We start from the raw sequence: 17,344 nt of genomic DNA on the forward strand, positions 1-17,344 counted from the left end.
TGATTTTTATTTTTTTTTTATAAAAAGCACGCTATTGTTTACAAAAGCGAGGAAAATATGCAACTAGATGATTGCCTATGGTCTGTTTTCTTCCTTGATGCAAAGTCTTTGTTCAAGTTTTACAGGACTCTGTATTGAAACAAACAAACAAAAAAAATCTCTGCTTTCTCTCCACTGCAACAGTTGGCTCTACCACAGCAGAGAGAGAGATTGCAGCATACCTCTCTCTGCAAGCAGCATCAGTCAATCTGCCACTGCCAGATCCTCCTGCTGCCAGGAGCTGTCAGTCTGGGCAGGACTCCCAACTTGCTCCGTTCCTTCATTTGTCTGCCTTTGAGAAGGATAAAACACCCGCTGACCTTGCAGGAAGGGGGTAAATTGCTTAGCTGGCAGTGATGAGACACATCAGCACCTTGGAATCTTTGAGAACTTGGCTCCAAACGTCTTTGTCTCGTGTTTTAGTAAGATGTTCTCAAAAAACCCCAAAGCTAACCGATGTCCCCGAGACCTGTGCCAAATCTCGTGTGATCCAGCAGTAAAGGAAGGAGCCATCCAACCTTTTTGGATGGTAGGGATGTACTAGTACAAGGTCTCCTTAGAAATGTTTCCTCTACAAGGGGGAGATCTGTATCTGCTTGGAGGCATTGCTAAGCATCATTTTGGGGTGCTACAGGTCAGGTCCACCTCTCACACCACCTTCCCAGTCCCCACCACCATGGGCACTGGTCTCTGACCTGACACTGGGAATAAGGACAATGGACATTTGCCCTGGCCCTTCCCTGCCTCCTCTGCAGTGCTCAGGGTGCTCAAGGCTGCTCGCAGCCCTTAATTAACTTTTCAAGGACAATCTGGCACCACTCCAGAGCAAAGGTTAATGCTTAAGCTGTGGAAAAGTAGCAGAGTTGACACATTGTATTAAAATCTGCCAGCAGGGTGGAAAACTAAGGGAACATTTCCAAATTAAAAAAGGAAGGTTAATAGCAGGGTGCAGCTGGGATCAAGGCTGGGGTTATGGTTTTTATTAGTTTGATAAGTGACTTAGGTGGTGGGTTTCAAAGCCAGAGATTTTTGGTGTTATTATATGTGTTCTTTAACTGGAAAACACACTTACAGAATAAGCACTGGCCAGAGATCGCTGCCATAAAAGTGAAGGGTCTGTCTGGCACGTCCATGCCAGTGGCCCTGTGCTGCAGATGAGGGCAGGAGAAGAGAGCTGAGTGGTACAGGAGAGCAAACGTCCAGCAAGTGCAGAAGCGACGGGGCTGTTTGCAGCACAGTCATAGCTCATCCCTCAAGCGTGTCTTTGCATGGTGGCCCAGCCTCGTGCAAAGCAGCAAGGGGCAGTGAACACAGGATAAGCAACTCTCAGCATCGTGGCAACTGAAGACAAAGCCACATTTTAAATGAAGTTGTGCAGCACCTATTTGAAACAGCACTCGAGGTTACATCCTGCAAGTCAATGCAATTATACTAGCTGACAATACCTATTTACTACAGCCTTACTATTACTTGTAAATGGGATATGGAATACTATAAATTATGGTGGGAGATAAATGCCAGTTTGCTTTGGCAGAAAGACACTGCCCAATGGTCTGCACTAGCCTTTCAAAGGGTCAGAATTAATTTCTCTTGCTTTTATGCATGGTGTAATTGATACTGGAGTTGATGTAAATCATATTGTTCCCTTAAGATATTTCATGGTTTGTGTCTATAATCTGATTTTATATACAGATAAAGCAGGATTAGGCTGCCAGCCTAGTAAAAAACAGTTCATCAAAATAATTTATCAATGGTTTTGTTTTCTTAGAAGGTGTTTACCTCCTGGCAGGCAGGGAGAGAGAGGAGGCAATTAACTGTTAACATGCTAAGGATTGTTCAGTGAATGCAAAATTGCTGCTAAACTAAAAATTAAGCAGGCTGTTTCCAAAATGTACTAGCATCTGTCCTCCTCCTCCTCCTCCCTCCCTTCCTTTTCAGCTGTAGCTCCTCCCCTTCTGCCTCTTGTGGCTCTGACTCCTCTGAATCAGACTCTCCTTTTGACCTGTCAGTCAAGTTACTTACTGTTGGCTTTTTTTCCTGAAAAGAGGGAGAAACAGAACACAGATAAAACACTAACAAATATGTGCATGAGAGTCTAGTGTACCGAAAATTGAACTACCACTGTGAATGGGTCGAAAGAATAAGACAATTACTTATATACAGGCCCAGAACAGAGAAATTCTTGCCTTGGGTGATGAAGCTAGTGGGCTGGATTTGTCTTTCACCCCATTGCTCCTGTAGCCCATCCCTCTTCTTCCTCCAGATCCTACCTGCAGTAAAACGTACTGAATTGCTGACACCACTCATTGCCATCCAACATCGGTGTCACAAAAGCTAGACAATTACTTCATTTAAGTTACTTCATTTAAGAAGAAGAAACTGGACCTGAAATAACAACAGATGAAGCAGCAAAGAGAGATGCTACAAAGGCTCAGGCATCTGACTTGTCTGCAGTCCCAGAGCAGGAAGGGAAGAAAATCAGACTACGGTCTGGCTATATTTACACTTTATATTCTTTATTTTAATGCCATAAATCAAAACTTACCGGTCACTTCTCCTGGGTAAAAAGTAATGCTTCTCTTGTGCCCTGGAAACCACCTATAAGGAGGTCAAACTAAGCTCCTTCTTCCCTTTCCCAGATAACCTCTGCCTGCCTTCTCTGGATGAGAACAGAGTAAGTGAGTAGAAGTAAAAAGCCCTACACAAAAAGTTTCAAGGTGCAAGTTGCCCATGGAGAAGTCGTCCTTTATATGGACACAAAATCTAAGTGACAAATAATGTACCTGAGAAGAGCAGATGGAGCAAAGAAGGGGATGCTGTCATTTTATAGTATTAACCAGAAACCATATTTCTTTATCAAATGAGGAAATATGATTTGGCACATCCCTGGGTGATAGATAATGGCTTCAACAACTGTGCCAAGGCATCATATTTATATTGGTGGAATGCCACTTTTGTTAACAGCATTTGGCCTGGCTAACCTGGTTCAACTGTATAAAGTGATGGTTTGCTCTTTTTTTTTTTTTTTTTTTTATAGGGTAGAAGAAAGTTTTAAAACCTTATTCTGGTCAATATTTGGCTTATCTGAAGTGATATCTGTGGTGCTGAAGTACGACCATAAATTCATTGAGAATATTGGATATGTACTCTATGGAGTATACAACGTGACTATGGTGGTGGTGCTGCTTAATATGCTAATAGCCATGATCAACAACTCCTATCAGGAAATTGAGGTAAGATAAGAAATTATATTACAAACTTAATTACCACTGATAATGCAACTGTTAAAAAACCAAGGAAGCTGTAGCTTATTCCATATGCAAGATCAGAGTGCTGTTGAAACACATACCTTACACTATGTAAGAGTTAAGGCTGTGCCTGTCCCCAGATTATGGGATTAATAATTAACAATGAATCATTTCTGGAACAACCTCAGCTTCCTTGTTTTTAATGACCATCTGTGAGTAAACCAAATTTCCTTTACTTGTATTAATGAAAGTGGTTTCTGATATTTTTTATTCCCTGTGTTGGTTATGATAATTTATCTATGTGTGTTACCTTTTGCGGCATTGTTTTTTTTATGATAGAGTAATATTTCATCTGGCTTCTTGCCCTGTTCTCTACTGCTTAAACGCTCAAGCCCATATAGGTCTGAAGCTCATGTACTCATATTTAAAAATTTCATATTTTCCAAATGCCAGGCATACAACCTTGATACAGAATTTTTTGGGGAAATTCTAGGTCTGCAAAACATAACTGCATGGACATTCACAAAAAGTAATTTTTAAAGGATATGAACACAGCCCTCAAGGCATATGGATAGGTTTCTGCAGAAAGGTGTTTGCAGGGTTTACCCAGCATTGTTCGGTAGCATGGCTGTTAGCAGACTGGATTTGCTGAATGCTTGGGACATAAACAACTGCCTGCTAATGTAAATAAAGACAGAGAAAAACATAGTATTTGGATAATGCTAATGCTGAGTCACCTCTTTCTTCCAATTTGTTAAATGTCAAACTTCTGTAGTTGGGTTTGTATTAATTATTTGTTCTAATCTCCCCTCACAACCTGACACTGCAAAAGGCCAGAGCTGAAAATATTTTCTCACTGTAAGGTCTGATTCATCCATGTACTGTAGTGTAAATATAACTCTATCTTGTGCATGCTGTAGCTAAGTCTAAATGTCAGGGAGACCTTACATATGTTCTCTGCCCCAGAAGCTTTTCCACATGCAGAAGGCAGAGTCATTTCCCCAAAGGTTTCTCATCACTTAAGATCAAGCATCTTCCTGAATCCTTTTCTACTGAGACGATTTATGTCTGAAAGGATCTCAGCCTCTTACTGCATTTTCTAGTTTATTGTAGTAGGTAGCAATGCTCTTGAATGTTTTCAAAGAAAAATCTCTAAAAATACTTGAATAGGTGGCCTATATTAACTTTCTAGTCTAAACCTTGTGATGACCATCTCCTGGAATAATGCTTTATCATCCTTCCTGATTGCGCAGAAGTTTTCAGAGCTTTGTTAAAGACTACTTGTAACGATCAGCAAGCAAAACAACTGTGAGCTATTTGGCTTAGATTGTCCTACCCGAGGACTGGGAAATACTAGTAAATCTCATACTAATTAATTTCGTCAGTCCTCAGTAGCAGGGAGAGTAAAGACAGTCATCGATTCATAGAATCATTTAGGTTGGAAAAGAACTTTAAGATCATAAAGTCCAACCACTCACCTAACACTGCCAAGTTGACCACTAAACCATGTCCCCACGTTTAAAAGACATCTACATGTCTTTTAAATGCCTCCAGGGATGGTGACTCGATCCCACTGACTGCAGAGAAAGTCCCTTTTGCCGATGTGTTTCTCTGATGTCAGCAATGCCAATAATGACAGAGGATGGTCATTTTGTAGGAATTAAATTCCATTAGTCAGTGGTGAGATGCTTTACTGTTAGCTCGAGTGACAAGACCATATTCTCATGCTTCCCATCGAATGTCTCTCTTCAGCTACTTCTGTTCTTCGGTTTATGCCTCAAGTATTAGTGCTTCCTGCCAACTTTGCATTTATGGAAGGAAAGAAATCCTTTTTCCAGCCAGAAACCAGAACTACTTCCATTAGTAGCTTCTTAACTGCTCAACAGAGAAGCCTTAAAACTGTTCACAAGTGATTTCTACTGTAATTCAGCTTAAGGCTTCTGTGAGGAGCAACCCCAAACAATGAGACCAAACGGCAGAAGGGAATGCTGCTGCTCCATTGGCAAAGTCATATTGCTGTAACTGTGACAGAAATAATCTCAGTAGCGTATGCCAGTTTTGGACTGGGTTTCAGAGGTACAGGGTAATCAGAGGTTATTAATATCAGCAGAACACAGATGCACATGAGTACGGGTTGCTGGCAGACCCACGCTCTTATTGATGCTGCTGCCCTCCATATAAACCACCATGAAAACAGCTGTAGAGCAGCTGCATCTCATGCTCTCTTTTGCCTGATAAATGGTCCTGATATGTGGCCCTGACCATCCCCCTATACAAATGCTGAGCAGATCCATAAAGTATGTGCTAACCTTGTCCTTGTTGCTTGGAAGAGATCCTGGCCCACCTTGACAGCTCATAAAGGAGATTCACAGGCACTGAGCAAGGGACTTTTTCTCCACTTTCATCAGTGGCAGGAGGTGAATCAGAAGAGAATTAAGGTGCATCCATCTGAGGGTACATGATGGTGAATGCAAACAGGATCTATGAGGAAATCAGCTAATAGAATAAAGAAGCGACCTTAGCCTCTTCTGTGGGGGATTCCTGGCCAATGCAGTGATGACAACAGCTGACAGATAATGTTGCAGTTAGAGACAGTCTTTGCTGTTGTTGTGCACATAACAGTTTCTTCTGCTTTCCATGACTCTGTATACGTTCTGGCATATGTATTTATCAGCATAGCACAAGCACCAGATTGTTACTGAAAAACAATCCATTGGATATCTGAGGAAGTAGGAAATAGTCTAATATTTGCATGACTTCATTTTCCTTATTTTGAGATATCACAGAGAAGCCTACAAAGACACATTTTGTGCGGGGGCCTTGGTCTGGCAAACAGAATCTGATTCTAGATAAATCTGACCTGTATGTTAGCGCCTGTCGTACCTAAGTTTCTTCCTATTTACTAATTATGCATTTGGGGGGGTGTTTGTGGGGTTTTTTCTCTTCCCTTCCCAAGGAGGATGCGGATGTGGAGTGGAAATTTGCACGTGCCAAGCTCTGGCTATCCTACTTTGATGAAGGAAGGACTTTACCGGCTCCTTTTAATCTAGTGCCAAGCCCTAAATCGTTTTATTATCTCATACTGAGAATAAAAATGTGCCTCATAAAACTCTGCAAATCTAAGGCCAAAAACTGTGAAAATGATCTTGAGATGGGGATGCTGAATTCCAAACAACGGGTATGTTATATCTTCACTTTTCCACTTCTTTGCAGAAAGGGTTCACGCCAGGGACCTTGGGGGAGGCGGGGGCATTGCACAGTGCACAGGTGGACCAGGGGCAGCACAGCCTCGTGCTCAGCCTCATCCTCGCGTGTTACTTCTATTACGTTGCACCTAGAGGGTCCTCACAGACTTGTGGCCTCGTTCTACTTGGCACTGTCTGGACAGCAGGGAAAGAGCAACTTTTATAAAAACAGGCAGTTTCAGACAGGAGTTTCCCAAGGCCAAACAAGCAAGGTCAAAGACCAAGGGCAGAAGCAGAGGCACAAACAGGCTCCCAGCTTGTCTGACTCCTCATCTACCCAACAGGCTTCTATGCCTCTTCAAAACATCCACCTTCCTTTAAGTGATTTCCAAATTAATTTTACTGTTATTACAGCATTTACAGCCATTCCAACTTTGGGAACAAGTTTCCAAGCAGGGATTAATAACACCTTGTAAATACCTAAAGCTATAATTAACAACCTCTCTGCTTACAACTGCCCAGTGATGTGTAGCCACTAATTGGGTAGATCCTGCCTCAGCCACCGCCCCTTTGGTCATCTGAAATAGCAATTTGCTGTGGAAATAGTGGCTACACAGCAGCACTAGTGTCTGCGTGATAAAGCAAGAGAGACATGTAGGGGTCTGCTGAGCATCCAGCCCCTTCCCAACAGAATTAGCTTTGCTCCTCCAAGGGGAAATGCCAGAGAAATCAGAGAAAATTTGTGTTACCCATGGAAATTAGTATCTGCAAAGCAGTGCAGAGCATCACTGGGAGGAAGCATTCCTAGCGTATAAATTTACAACAAACAGGATCCCACTCACAGGGCAAGTCCACTTGCTTTACACTGAAGAAAACGCCCAAAGCATTCACAGGAGTCCAGCCACAGCTGCGCAGCTGCTGGCGTTAAATTCAGTGGATACAAAGATGCAAGGAGGCATCTTTGCTTAAAAGCATCCTCACCTTTATTTAATTTTCTCAGCTCAAGCTGTGTTTGAAACAGGAGAACATCGGGAATTCATTTCTGGGGGAAAATAAAGCTCTCCACAATGTATTCTCTTATTTCTTAGTGCATGTGAGAGGTCAGTGTGGCTCCTGGGCAGACTGCCCAGCCTTTCTAGGACAGGTTGACGTTCCCTCAGCCTGCTCCCGGACCCATCCATCCAGGCTTTAAAACCCTGGCTGTGTGGCACTGCACAGGAGAGGGGACAACAGGGTGACACCAGGACTCTCCGGCCGAGATGGGCAGCCTGCCCTTGGCTTTAACCTTGCAAAAGGGAGGAGATACGTAGTGAGAGAGATGGAGGAGAAAGAAAGGAAGGTTGGAGGAGGCTTTGCAGAGTTGACCTTTGTAATGTGCAGCCTGCTTTGGGGCTTTGTTTGGATCTCTTGGCTCTCCTTGAAGGAGCAAACAGCTGAGCAATGCAGCTCGTGGTGAGCCATCCAGCTCCGGGCAAAGCCTTGGGGGGGGTCATGCTCCCATGAATTCAAGAGAACTGCTCAGGTCTGATGTTTATTCAGTCTCTTCCAGAGCCTAAATTGAAGGGAGAAGTATATCCATGGGGTCTACTCCATGTTATCAAACAATTTAAATACCCAACATGGTGATCATTGCCAAGATAGGCAAGCATTTGGGGGAATTTTAATCTATAAATTAATTTAACAGTATTATTGATTACTGAAAAACCCACTATGACAGTGGAGTCTTGAAATAAAAAAAAAATTTTCTCCTTTAACTATGTCAAATAATGATTTAAAAAGATAATATTTTTTAAACGTTATTTGAATCTAACCACACAAAGCTCACTTTGTTTGAAATCTAATTTCTGCTTCAAAGCATAAACCATGGTAATAAAATTAAGCCCCTCCTTCCCCAAGCCACATGAGTGAAAGTGTCTGGCTTGCCCGTTTTCATGGGACCCATGCAAATTAATAGTTTCCATGGCTTTAGCATAAAGGATTAAGATTATCAGTCATTTCTTGCTTGCCTGTTGATTTTGTTCACAGATCATCTTCAAAACTGTCTAAAGACCATGGCACACCTGAGAAGTAATAAATAAATAAATAAGAATACGAGATTACTTGAGACTTTTAGTCCAATCATTATCAACATCCTGATTTTAAAAATAATAATAATAATGGTAATAAAACATAATCTATTGCATAGGATCTCTGGTCCAGTCAGGGAAGAGAAACCCTTAACCAGGGCCTTCCCTGTACATACACTTATGTATAAGTGCAGACATCTGTGATATTTATTGGCTCCTCTGGGTCTATGACATGCATTAATTCCTTTGAATAAGTGATATTTTTTTTGTTAACATTTGGACCAAAAAGTTCAGAGGTGGATAAGAGGGTCACAGAATATTGTGCATATTCTCCAGAAAAGCCTCTTTGGAAGCTTCCAGAGTACAAAACTAGTAGCTATGATGTCCTCTGCTCAAAAAATACTGCTGTTTTTTAAAAGTACATTTTTTTTGTTGAGCTAAAAAAGTAGCAAATGGTACCGCTGTTTTAAAAGGACCAGTGAAAATCAATTCTGTTTCTGAATTTGTTTTTGTACCACATTGACGTATCTCTAAACATCAGTATTTATTTTTCTTCATTTCCTAAACTGTTTTAACTTAATCATCACCAATATATTTTTGTTTAATGTATTTTGTGCCTCTTAACATCTTCTTGTCTAAAACTTGTGTAAGAATACCATTTTTATCTAGATAATTTGGAATCCAATTTTCTCCAGTAGATTGTGGGGTTTGACCCTTTTCTGTCTTTCAAGAGTTTACTTTTTAGGCCTGAATGTGCTGGCTTTTGTTCTGCTCATATATTGAACCATCTCCTACTGTCTTTCTAAAGCTCTGTTTAGTTTGGGACTGCCTGGGTATGAGAAACTATCATTGATTTAATTATATCATGATGTTTTATAATTTCAGAAAGTTCGTTTTCACGCTAGCACTCGAAATGCAGAAATTTTTTCTGGGAAGAATGCTTATAACAAGCCTACAAGATATCAGGTAATCACAGCACGAAAGCAAGAGCCAGGGAAGAGATCTGTCAGTGAACAGCTCTTACCTGCAAGGGTCACGGTTGCCTTTGTCCAGGCGATGCCATCCTGCGAGGTGCCAGGCTGTGGCTTAGCACGGGCATGGCACTGGGCTGGGGCACTTCAGAGACAAACAGCCCATGACTCCTGGAAACACACATAGTGTCAGCGTTTGTCATGCTGATGAATTCCGCTCAAGGGGATTTAATTTAATACCAGAAACATCATTCCAGCTTTAACCCTCCACCCTTGCATTGACAGCATTTCATTTGTCATGACATAGAGTCATCTCTCCAGCCTTTGCATTAACTTTTGCATGTGCTTTCTCTGGCCGTGACTTGTCCCACCGAGCTACACCTGCAATGTGGTACGGTTCAAAAATACCTGTGGCTGCAGCGGTGGCAGGGGGCACCCAGCCATCACAGGGACCAACACAACTGTCTGTCTTGGCTAGAGCGTTCGTGCCAGCAGATGTATTATTTCTTGTGCAAACATGCCTAGTAGGTTAACACAGTAAGGAAAATATCCCACAGGATTTTTTTCCCTTATTTTTTAACATAAAGGGAAAAAGAATCTGACAAGTGATATATCTGAAGGAATCTACGTTAAAGAGAGTTGAGAAAAGCAACAAGTTAAGTTGGATAAAATGTGCAATGGCAATTCTAGAAGTGGTTTGTCTTGTATTGCTGCAGCACAATGGGCTCCCAGGCTGTACAGCAGACCAGTAAGAAATTTCTACTGGTTTAAAAGTTGTTCAGGCTTTTGTGCCAGGATAGGAAGAGTATCTAAAATTCTAAGTTAGAAATGGGATACATTTGCTCTGCTATCTGGAGTTAGTTGGCTTGACGCCCTCAAAGGCAAAGGGAAGATGATGGTGTCCTGCTCCAAATTTCAGCATTTCTGACATTTCCCCGTCCATTCAAACCCACAGGTAATGGAAAGATGTGTCAGCCTCTTCCAGACTTGCTCTCTTCATGTAGCTATTATGTCTAAATGAGGCTGCCTAATGTTTGTGGTAAATTAGACCATTATTTCTAAAGTTGGAAAAGCCAGAAGCAGCTGTAAAAAATAGAAAAATACAACTACCTGTTATCTTGCTTCAGTAACGCTCCTCTAGCTTTGTCTTCAAATGATCTTAGAAAGTTTCTGTTGCTGCAGGAAGAAATGGTCCAGATAGTATAAAGAGTGTGCAATAGTCTTGATTATCTCATTATAAAGAACAAACAGTTTGATTATCTGGCCAACAAGCTTTCTTCTACAACTGGGAAAACCTCTGAAGCAGTGGATTCTTGCTGAACTGTTTCCTTTAGTGGTATTTAGCAAGTGACGTACCTGCAGTCTGTGTACTTGGACTGCAGACAGTGGTCTGCAGGGATACAAAAATGAACAGAACCTAACATGCAATAATTTGAAAAGTAGGAATAGAAGTCAATACACAGCTGCCGTGATCTGGGAATAAACTAGTCCAGGCAAAAACGATACCTTTATCAAACCCTCTTGAGCTGACACTAGGGTGGAACATTGCTAGAACGCTGTGCTAAGCTCCCCAGTTTCTCTTGCTTCCAGCACTGCCATCTGTCATGTCATCAACAATGTCTTTATCTACAAACTCAGGAAAGGATCTGTAAGGGAAAAAACAGAAGGAATAATTTGTACTTTTAAAGGCTCAGCAGTATGTTTCTTTGCTGTTTGGAGGGGCAAAATAACAAAGAGGTGAAAATGATCAAATTCCTTTCTTGCCTCATTCTCGAGCTCTTCTACTGCCTGATAACGTGGGTTTGAGATCACCAGGTTGGAGATCTGATGCCCCAGTGAGCAGTTATCCCCTCTGGCCACTGCTGGCTTGTATTTGATTTTGACCAGGGACATAAAGGTACCAAACATTTCCTCCCGTTAGTGCTGCCCTGGGACCTCCCATGCTCATGCCAAATGGCATCTGTGGTGCCTACAAACACAGCGTCAGGAGGAAACCTGTGAATGAAACAGCAGCGTTAAGGTCTGCAACAATGTGATCTTCAGCGGTGCATACAAGTCCAGAATAGAACAGCAAAAATTGTGAAGTGGGAAGACATGGCCTCCACATTAAAGACAAGGACCTATCAGACCTAAAAAACTAAAAAAGTTTGAACTAGAAATTGAACCCCAAATCTCATGAGTCCTATGTCAGTGCCTTGGCCACAAATCTGCCCTTTTCTTCTCATTTCCCTCTGTGCTAGAAGGCCTAGAAGGTGCTCAGATAGCTGATGGCAAATATAGAGCCCGAAGGGTGTGCCAATAAATACACAAAAACGATTTAATTCGGTGCAGAGTTATAATTCACAAATGACTGACCTGTTCCTAGAACCTGTTCTCTTAAGACTGTTTTAGGACCAACAATCAATAGTTGAGTGTTGTGTAGTATAAAAGTGCTCCAAGACCTGAAGAATCTCAATTAACTTTTTGAGAATGGGGGAATAATACTTCATGGAAATCAGATATATTTGAATTGTTTCAAGTTTAGCATTCATTACCAAGAGGCTGCCTGTGAGTTTCATTCATTATTTCCCTGCAGTAACCAGGATTATTTTGCCAACAGGCAATTTCACTCACTGTCACTAGAAGGAGGAGTACCAGAGAGAAGGGGAGAAGCAGCAAGGCTTAGAAGTCACAGTGCAATACTGAGGCAAAAATTACTTGCTTTCCTAAAGCTATTGGCAGAAAAATCTACTAAGTGGCAAAGCAGACTCTTGTTAAAAAGTAGTCACATTTTTAATATTTAGTTTCTGTAGAAAAATCTGACTACAACTTATATCTGATAGACTAGGCACCTTAAGCTTGTGACTTCTATCACATGTAGTGGTTAATACAGGATAGCTTTTGAGTAGCGTCCATCAAAAATACAAGCTGTATGAGAACCGGAATAGATAGATATTACGTTACCATATTTTTCCAGGTAATAAGAGCATTCACTGTGTGGTATTCCTTGTTTTAGTCTAAATTTCTTGTCGTCTGTTCTGAAAAAATAATTTATTTTTGGATCCAGGATTTCCCTACTTTCCCCAAACATTACTTCATTTATGTTTTCTCAGGTGACAACCCTACCTCCCTCTGGATTCTACTACCTTGGCCATCTTCAACACACCGTACGTGCGCTGTGACTCACCTCTGTTGCCTTAATGACTCAGCTGGTTAGCCAGATGCCTCTTTGACACAAGGACAGTCTTAGACATCCCATATTCCATGACTGCAGGACATATATAAATAACGGGATCCTTCTTTGATGTTCACATGCTTTTTGCACTGCTATAATCCATATTTGACTTCTAAGAAAAAAGAGCAGGTGTACCGATCTCTTAATTCATATTTCACACTCTTTGTAGCATTTTTCAGTGGTGTTCAAAGCAGAGACCTGTGATCGCTCTCTGAAGAAGCGAGCCCGTGCTGGGAGAGGCTTTTCCCTTAACAGTGACCATCTGGTCAATGAAAGACATTTATATATGTATTCTTGGGTGCTCACTGAGCTCTCCTCTGTTTGCAGAGGATGCACCTAAATCATTGCCTCTGATAGAGCAATCCTTTTTACATTTATCATAGTTGAGATTTTTTTCCCCATCCGTATCTTGTCTGTAGTGAAGGAGTGGCAATGATGCAGGCCTTCAGCTGTAACCCAGTGCGTAGCCCAAGACGGCCAAAGTTACTTTCCTTTGAGATAAATGTAATTTATACATTTTTGGAACAATATCACATTGCAAGCTCATATCCATAGCCATCTTCTACTATTTCCACATACGCTGCTCCTTCCTAACAATCACCCCCCATTTTGTAAGTCTACAATGCCTCTATTTTTTTCCCTGTGCATGTCCCTTAAAATCTGCCATTTCCCTAAGAAACTTCTCTCATTTAAGCCAAGTTCTCCACTTCTGTTCAAACTCTTTTTTTCTGTCCTTCATTAAATTTATTTTCCCTCCTAAAACCCCAACTGCAAGGCAAGGAGTTTTTTCGTTAACCTTGGGTCAGATGTTTAGTTTATCATCATGAGTGAGTTTGCTAACATATTAACCACTTATTTCTTCCTGTAAAGTATTTTTTATTGATACATTAAACAGCAACATGCTAAAGGAAGGCTCTGGATCCCATTCTTAGCTTGCTGTTGGATCACCTGTGTTTTCTTTCTGTCTGTGGGACATACTCTACATTCACGTGCATCCCACAAAATACCCCAAAGTGCCTCATATGGAGGCTCATTATGGAATGGCTGTCAATCAACTATTGTAGTACAAAGTTCATAATATAAAGTATAAAATCAATGGGAAGTCGATAAAAAAATTCTCTTTGCATCCTCTGAAACCATGGTTTTATGGTTTTATCCATAGTGAAATCAAGTGTTTGAATTGTTCATAATAAGTCTAGAATTAAGACAAATGGATAAACTCACATTAAGATAAGTGTTTCTGTTCTCTTTTCAGAAAATAATGAAACGTCTGATTAAGCGGTATGTACTGAAGGCTCAGGTTGACCGAGAAAATGACGAGGTCAATGAAGGCAAGTAGATTTTTATAACTGATTTTTATATACTGATTTGGGCAGTAAGAGGGTTGAGCGTAGATAGCATCCTCTGTAGAGAGAGAGCATGCTCGTGTTTACACTAAGGTGAGCTGTGGTGACTCTGAGCCACCTTTATGCTCTTGAAATTCTGTGTCCTTAATTTTCCTTTGCAGAACACATATCTCACAGGATCTTTACCTCGGGCTGCTCTGCCCCATAGCTCTGCCTCCTCTTGCTTTACCACACCCAGGGCATAACCAACCCCCAACCTTATCTTGGTGTCTAAGTAAAACAATTTATGACTCTACCGCCCATGCCTGCCCCAAGGATGGGTTTTTTTGAGCTTGATAAGGATTCGTATTGCCATGGTGTCACATAGGATTTGTATGCAGATGGGAAAGAACCTTCTTCTAACACCTCTTAACTGCTACCCTCTTGCAAATGCCCTGTGTAGGTAGAGATCAGTATGCAGAGAGAGAACAGACATGAGAAAAAAAATTAGCTTTCCATACATACTTGCTATCGCTGTCAGTACCACTACTCTGCAAGTACAGGTTATTTCTTAAAAGTACCAATATTAAGTGCATAAATGCGGGGACACCATATGGAGCTCCACACACATTCATGACCAAGCACACCAAAATTAATGCTCTCTCAGGTCTTAAAACCACAGGGATTACTTATTTGGTTCAATATTCCTAACAAGAACATTTTCTTCCTTTTAGGAGAACTTAAGGAGATTAAGCAAGATATTTCTAGTCTCCGCTATGAACTCTTAGAGGAAAAGTCACAAGCTACTGGTGAGCTGGCAAGACTAATACAGCAGCTGAGCGACAAATTTGGGAAGGACTTAAATAAGGACATTTGATGGTGAACACAGAGAAAGGCAACTGGTTTTCTAATCATTCTTCAGTGTCAACCAGCATCTTAGGAGGGCAAAAACCATGTAAAAGGTGGGAACTGCACTCTCAACTTCTGCTAACTAGCAAGTATTGGTAGGAGCATTTTGCATTGCTCCTGTGCAAGGTGAGTTACCAGTTAAATCTTTTCTGATACAAAGGTGACTTACTGGTACAAATATGTGCACTTTGGTGCTGGAAATAGACGCACCATATGGAAGGCACCTCTATTTAAAGGCAAAAAAGCCAGATCTTCATCCATCTGACTCTAGTGAAAACAATGCAACTGTGCTCATTTATACCAACAGAGACTGTACTGATCAGAATTGGGTGAAGTCTGAAGAAAAAATGTGCCAAGCATATTCCTTGAAAAGTTTAAACAATTCCTATCCTTGGGTGTGTACTCTCCTTTTATGTTTACACTGGCATCCATGAAGATAACTTTGAACAGCACTGTGGTTAATGAAAATCAAATGAGAAATCATCTGCTGAAACAACCAAGGTGAAGTACGGCAGGTAGAGGTCATCTGCATTTGAGACTGGATGACAGTGTTGGAAAAAAAAAAATCAAGGTTGTTGTGTAAAATGTCCTTTCACCCTTCTGCTACAATCTGACAAAAGGATTCAATCAAAAACTCCTTTTCACCTTTTCCAGCTGTATTAGCTCATCCACTAAAGGGTATGGCCTGTTTGTACACACCTAGCCTCTCTTTTATTCTTAGAGGATCCAAGCTTCAACAACAGTCTACTGAAATATCAATAATAATGTGAAACTCACTTCCCAGGAATATCCAGAAATGAGATACATTGTGCTAATGTGTTCGGGTCAAGGAACAGCGTTAATCCAGCGACAGTGATGCGGCTGAGCTCAGCTTTCAGATTCCAGATGTCAAACAGCAAGCCACAGGGTGAGACAAATCATGAGGAGCATAGCCCAGCAGTTTCAAAACTTTAAATCAATACAAAAAGTCTTCAATTCAACTAAGAACATTCTGTGGGAAAAAAAAAAAAAAGAAATAAAGGAAAAATAATTGTAGAAATAATTATTGTCTTATGTGTTTGGCTCTTGCAAAGGACAAGGAAGGGATTAAAACTCTTTTAAAGCCTGCAGTAATACAAGTACTGGGATTGCACTTTTACAACTGGAAGTCAATGAGTCTGTGCAACACAACTGCAAATTTGGATTGCTTGGGTTTTTATATTTAACTACATGATTTCAACTACTTAAAGCACACCTTACTACTTGGGAACCACTGAACTGTACTGTTTGTTTACAAGAGACACCTATAAGATGAACATTACATTTAGGTATCAGCTGAGAAAAACAAGCAGAACCAGAAGGTGACCTGTAATCAGTTCTTAAGTGCCAGACGAGAATACAGATAACCTAATAGAATAATAGTTATATTTGTACCAAAAAAAAAAAAAAAAAAGAAAAAAGAAAAGAAAATAATAGTGTACTGTACGTAGATCTGTTTAGAGAAAAAGCAAAACGCTGTATTTTTACCTTTAATAATATTATCTTGTATACTGTAATATTTTTACCTAAAAATGGGGAAAAAATAAAATTACCTCATAATATTTTGTTGTACACCGAGTGAAATATTTGCCTGATCTTTTGACTATCCAATACGTGAACATTTTTTCACTTTTCTGCGACATGTGAACAATGAAGTCATTATATGAAGCAATTTTGCCACAGAAATTTTGAAGCCCAAAAGAGTCAAAAAGCAAACTTAAACCAAAATACATTTTGAAAGAATACAGCTAAGAAATTAAAGGTTCTGTGACTAGCTATAGTCTGCAAAAATTACGTCTTATTTGTGGTGCTTGATTTGAAATTACTGTCTCCTTAGTCACGGGTTTGTAAAATTACCTTCTAAGAACAGAAATTCAGCTCAGCTGCTCTGGACAAGTGCAGTGCTAGTACTGAGCGTGCAACCACGAGTCGGATGGGCAGTGCTAAGTTTACAGGCTTTAGCTGGTAAAACTGAAACACCTTTGCCCATCACTGCGCTCCAGCACCGGGCAGCACTGCCCACAATGGAGCGCCATGGGAAACACTTAAACACCAGCGTTCAGCAGAGTACCAAGCGCCACTGTAAGAAAGCAGGCACTGTGGGTAACTGTGCAAGAATGGTAGCTCATCGGTTTGGGCTGTCTTCCATCACTTAAACCAGAAAAATGATACTGATTTATAATACTCAGTTTTCCCCAGGAGGAGGAATATCTATCATGGTGATATTGCTTCCCACCGCCCCCTCCCTTTCCAGTTACTGTATAAAACTTTTTTTCAGTTTGGGAAACCAGCTCTGTTGCCACAGCGCTGTCTTAAAAATTTGTTTCATTCCAGCTCTACACCTGGCTCCTGATCAAAGCACTGATTTA

At 40.8% G+C, this 17,344-nt stretch overlaps 1 protein-coding gene across 5 annotated transcripts in view; it reads left to right on the forward strand.

Annotated features, from left to right (window-relative positions):
- Nucleotides 1-15,987, forward strand: part of TRPC7 (transient receptor potential cation channel subfamily C member 7) — a 73,150-nt gene extending 57,163 nt beyond the window's left edge. For 4 of the 5 annotated variants that reach the window (XM_027794382.2, XM_055813103.1, XM_055813102.1 and 1 more), the window contains 5 exons: nt 3,077-3,272; nt 6,244-6,465; nt 9,424-9,504; nt 13,979-14,054; nt 14,783-15,987. In XM_027794382.2, the coding sequence (XP_027650183.1) occupies nt 3,077-3,272; nt 6,244-6,465; nt 9,424-9,504; nt 13,979-14,054; nt 14,783-14,925 (718 nt within the window). In that variant the 3' untranslated portion in view covers nt 14,926-15,987. The remainder of the gene's footprint in view (nt 1-3,076; nt 3,273-6,243; nt 6,466-9,423; nt 9,505-13,978; nt 14,055-14,782) is intronic. The other variant, XM_055813101.1, reaches the window with a different exon arrangement.
- The last annotated feature ends 1,357 nt before the right edge of the window (nt 15,988-17,344 follow it).

Source organism: Falco peregrinus, chromosome 8, assembly GCF_023634155.1.
Source record: "Falco peregrinus isolate bFalPer1 chromosome 8, bFalPer1.pri, whole genome shotgun sequence".
NCBI lineage: Eukaryota > Metazoa > Chordata > Aves > Falconiformes > Falconidae > Falco > Falco peregrinus.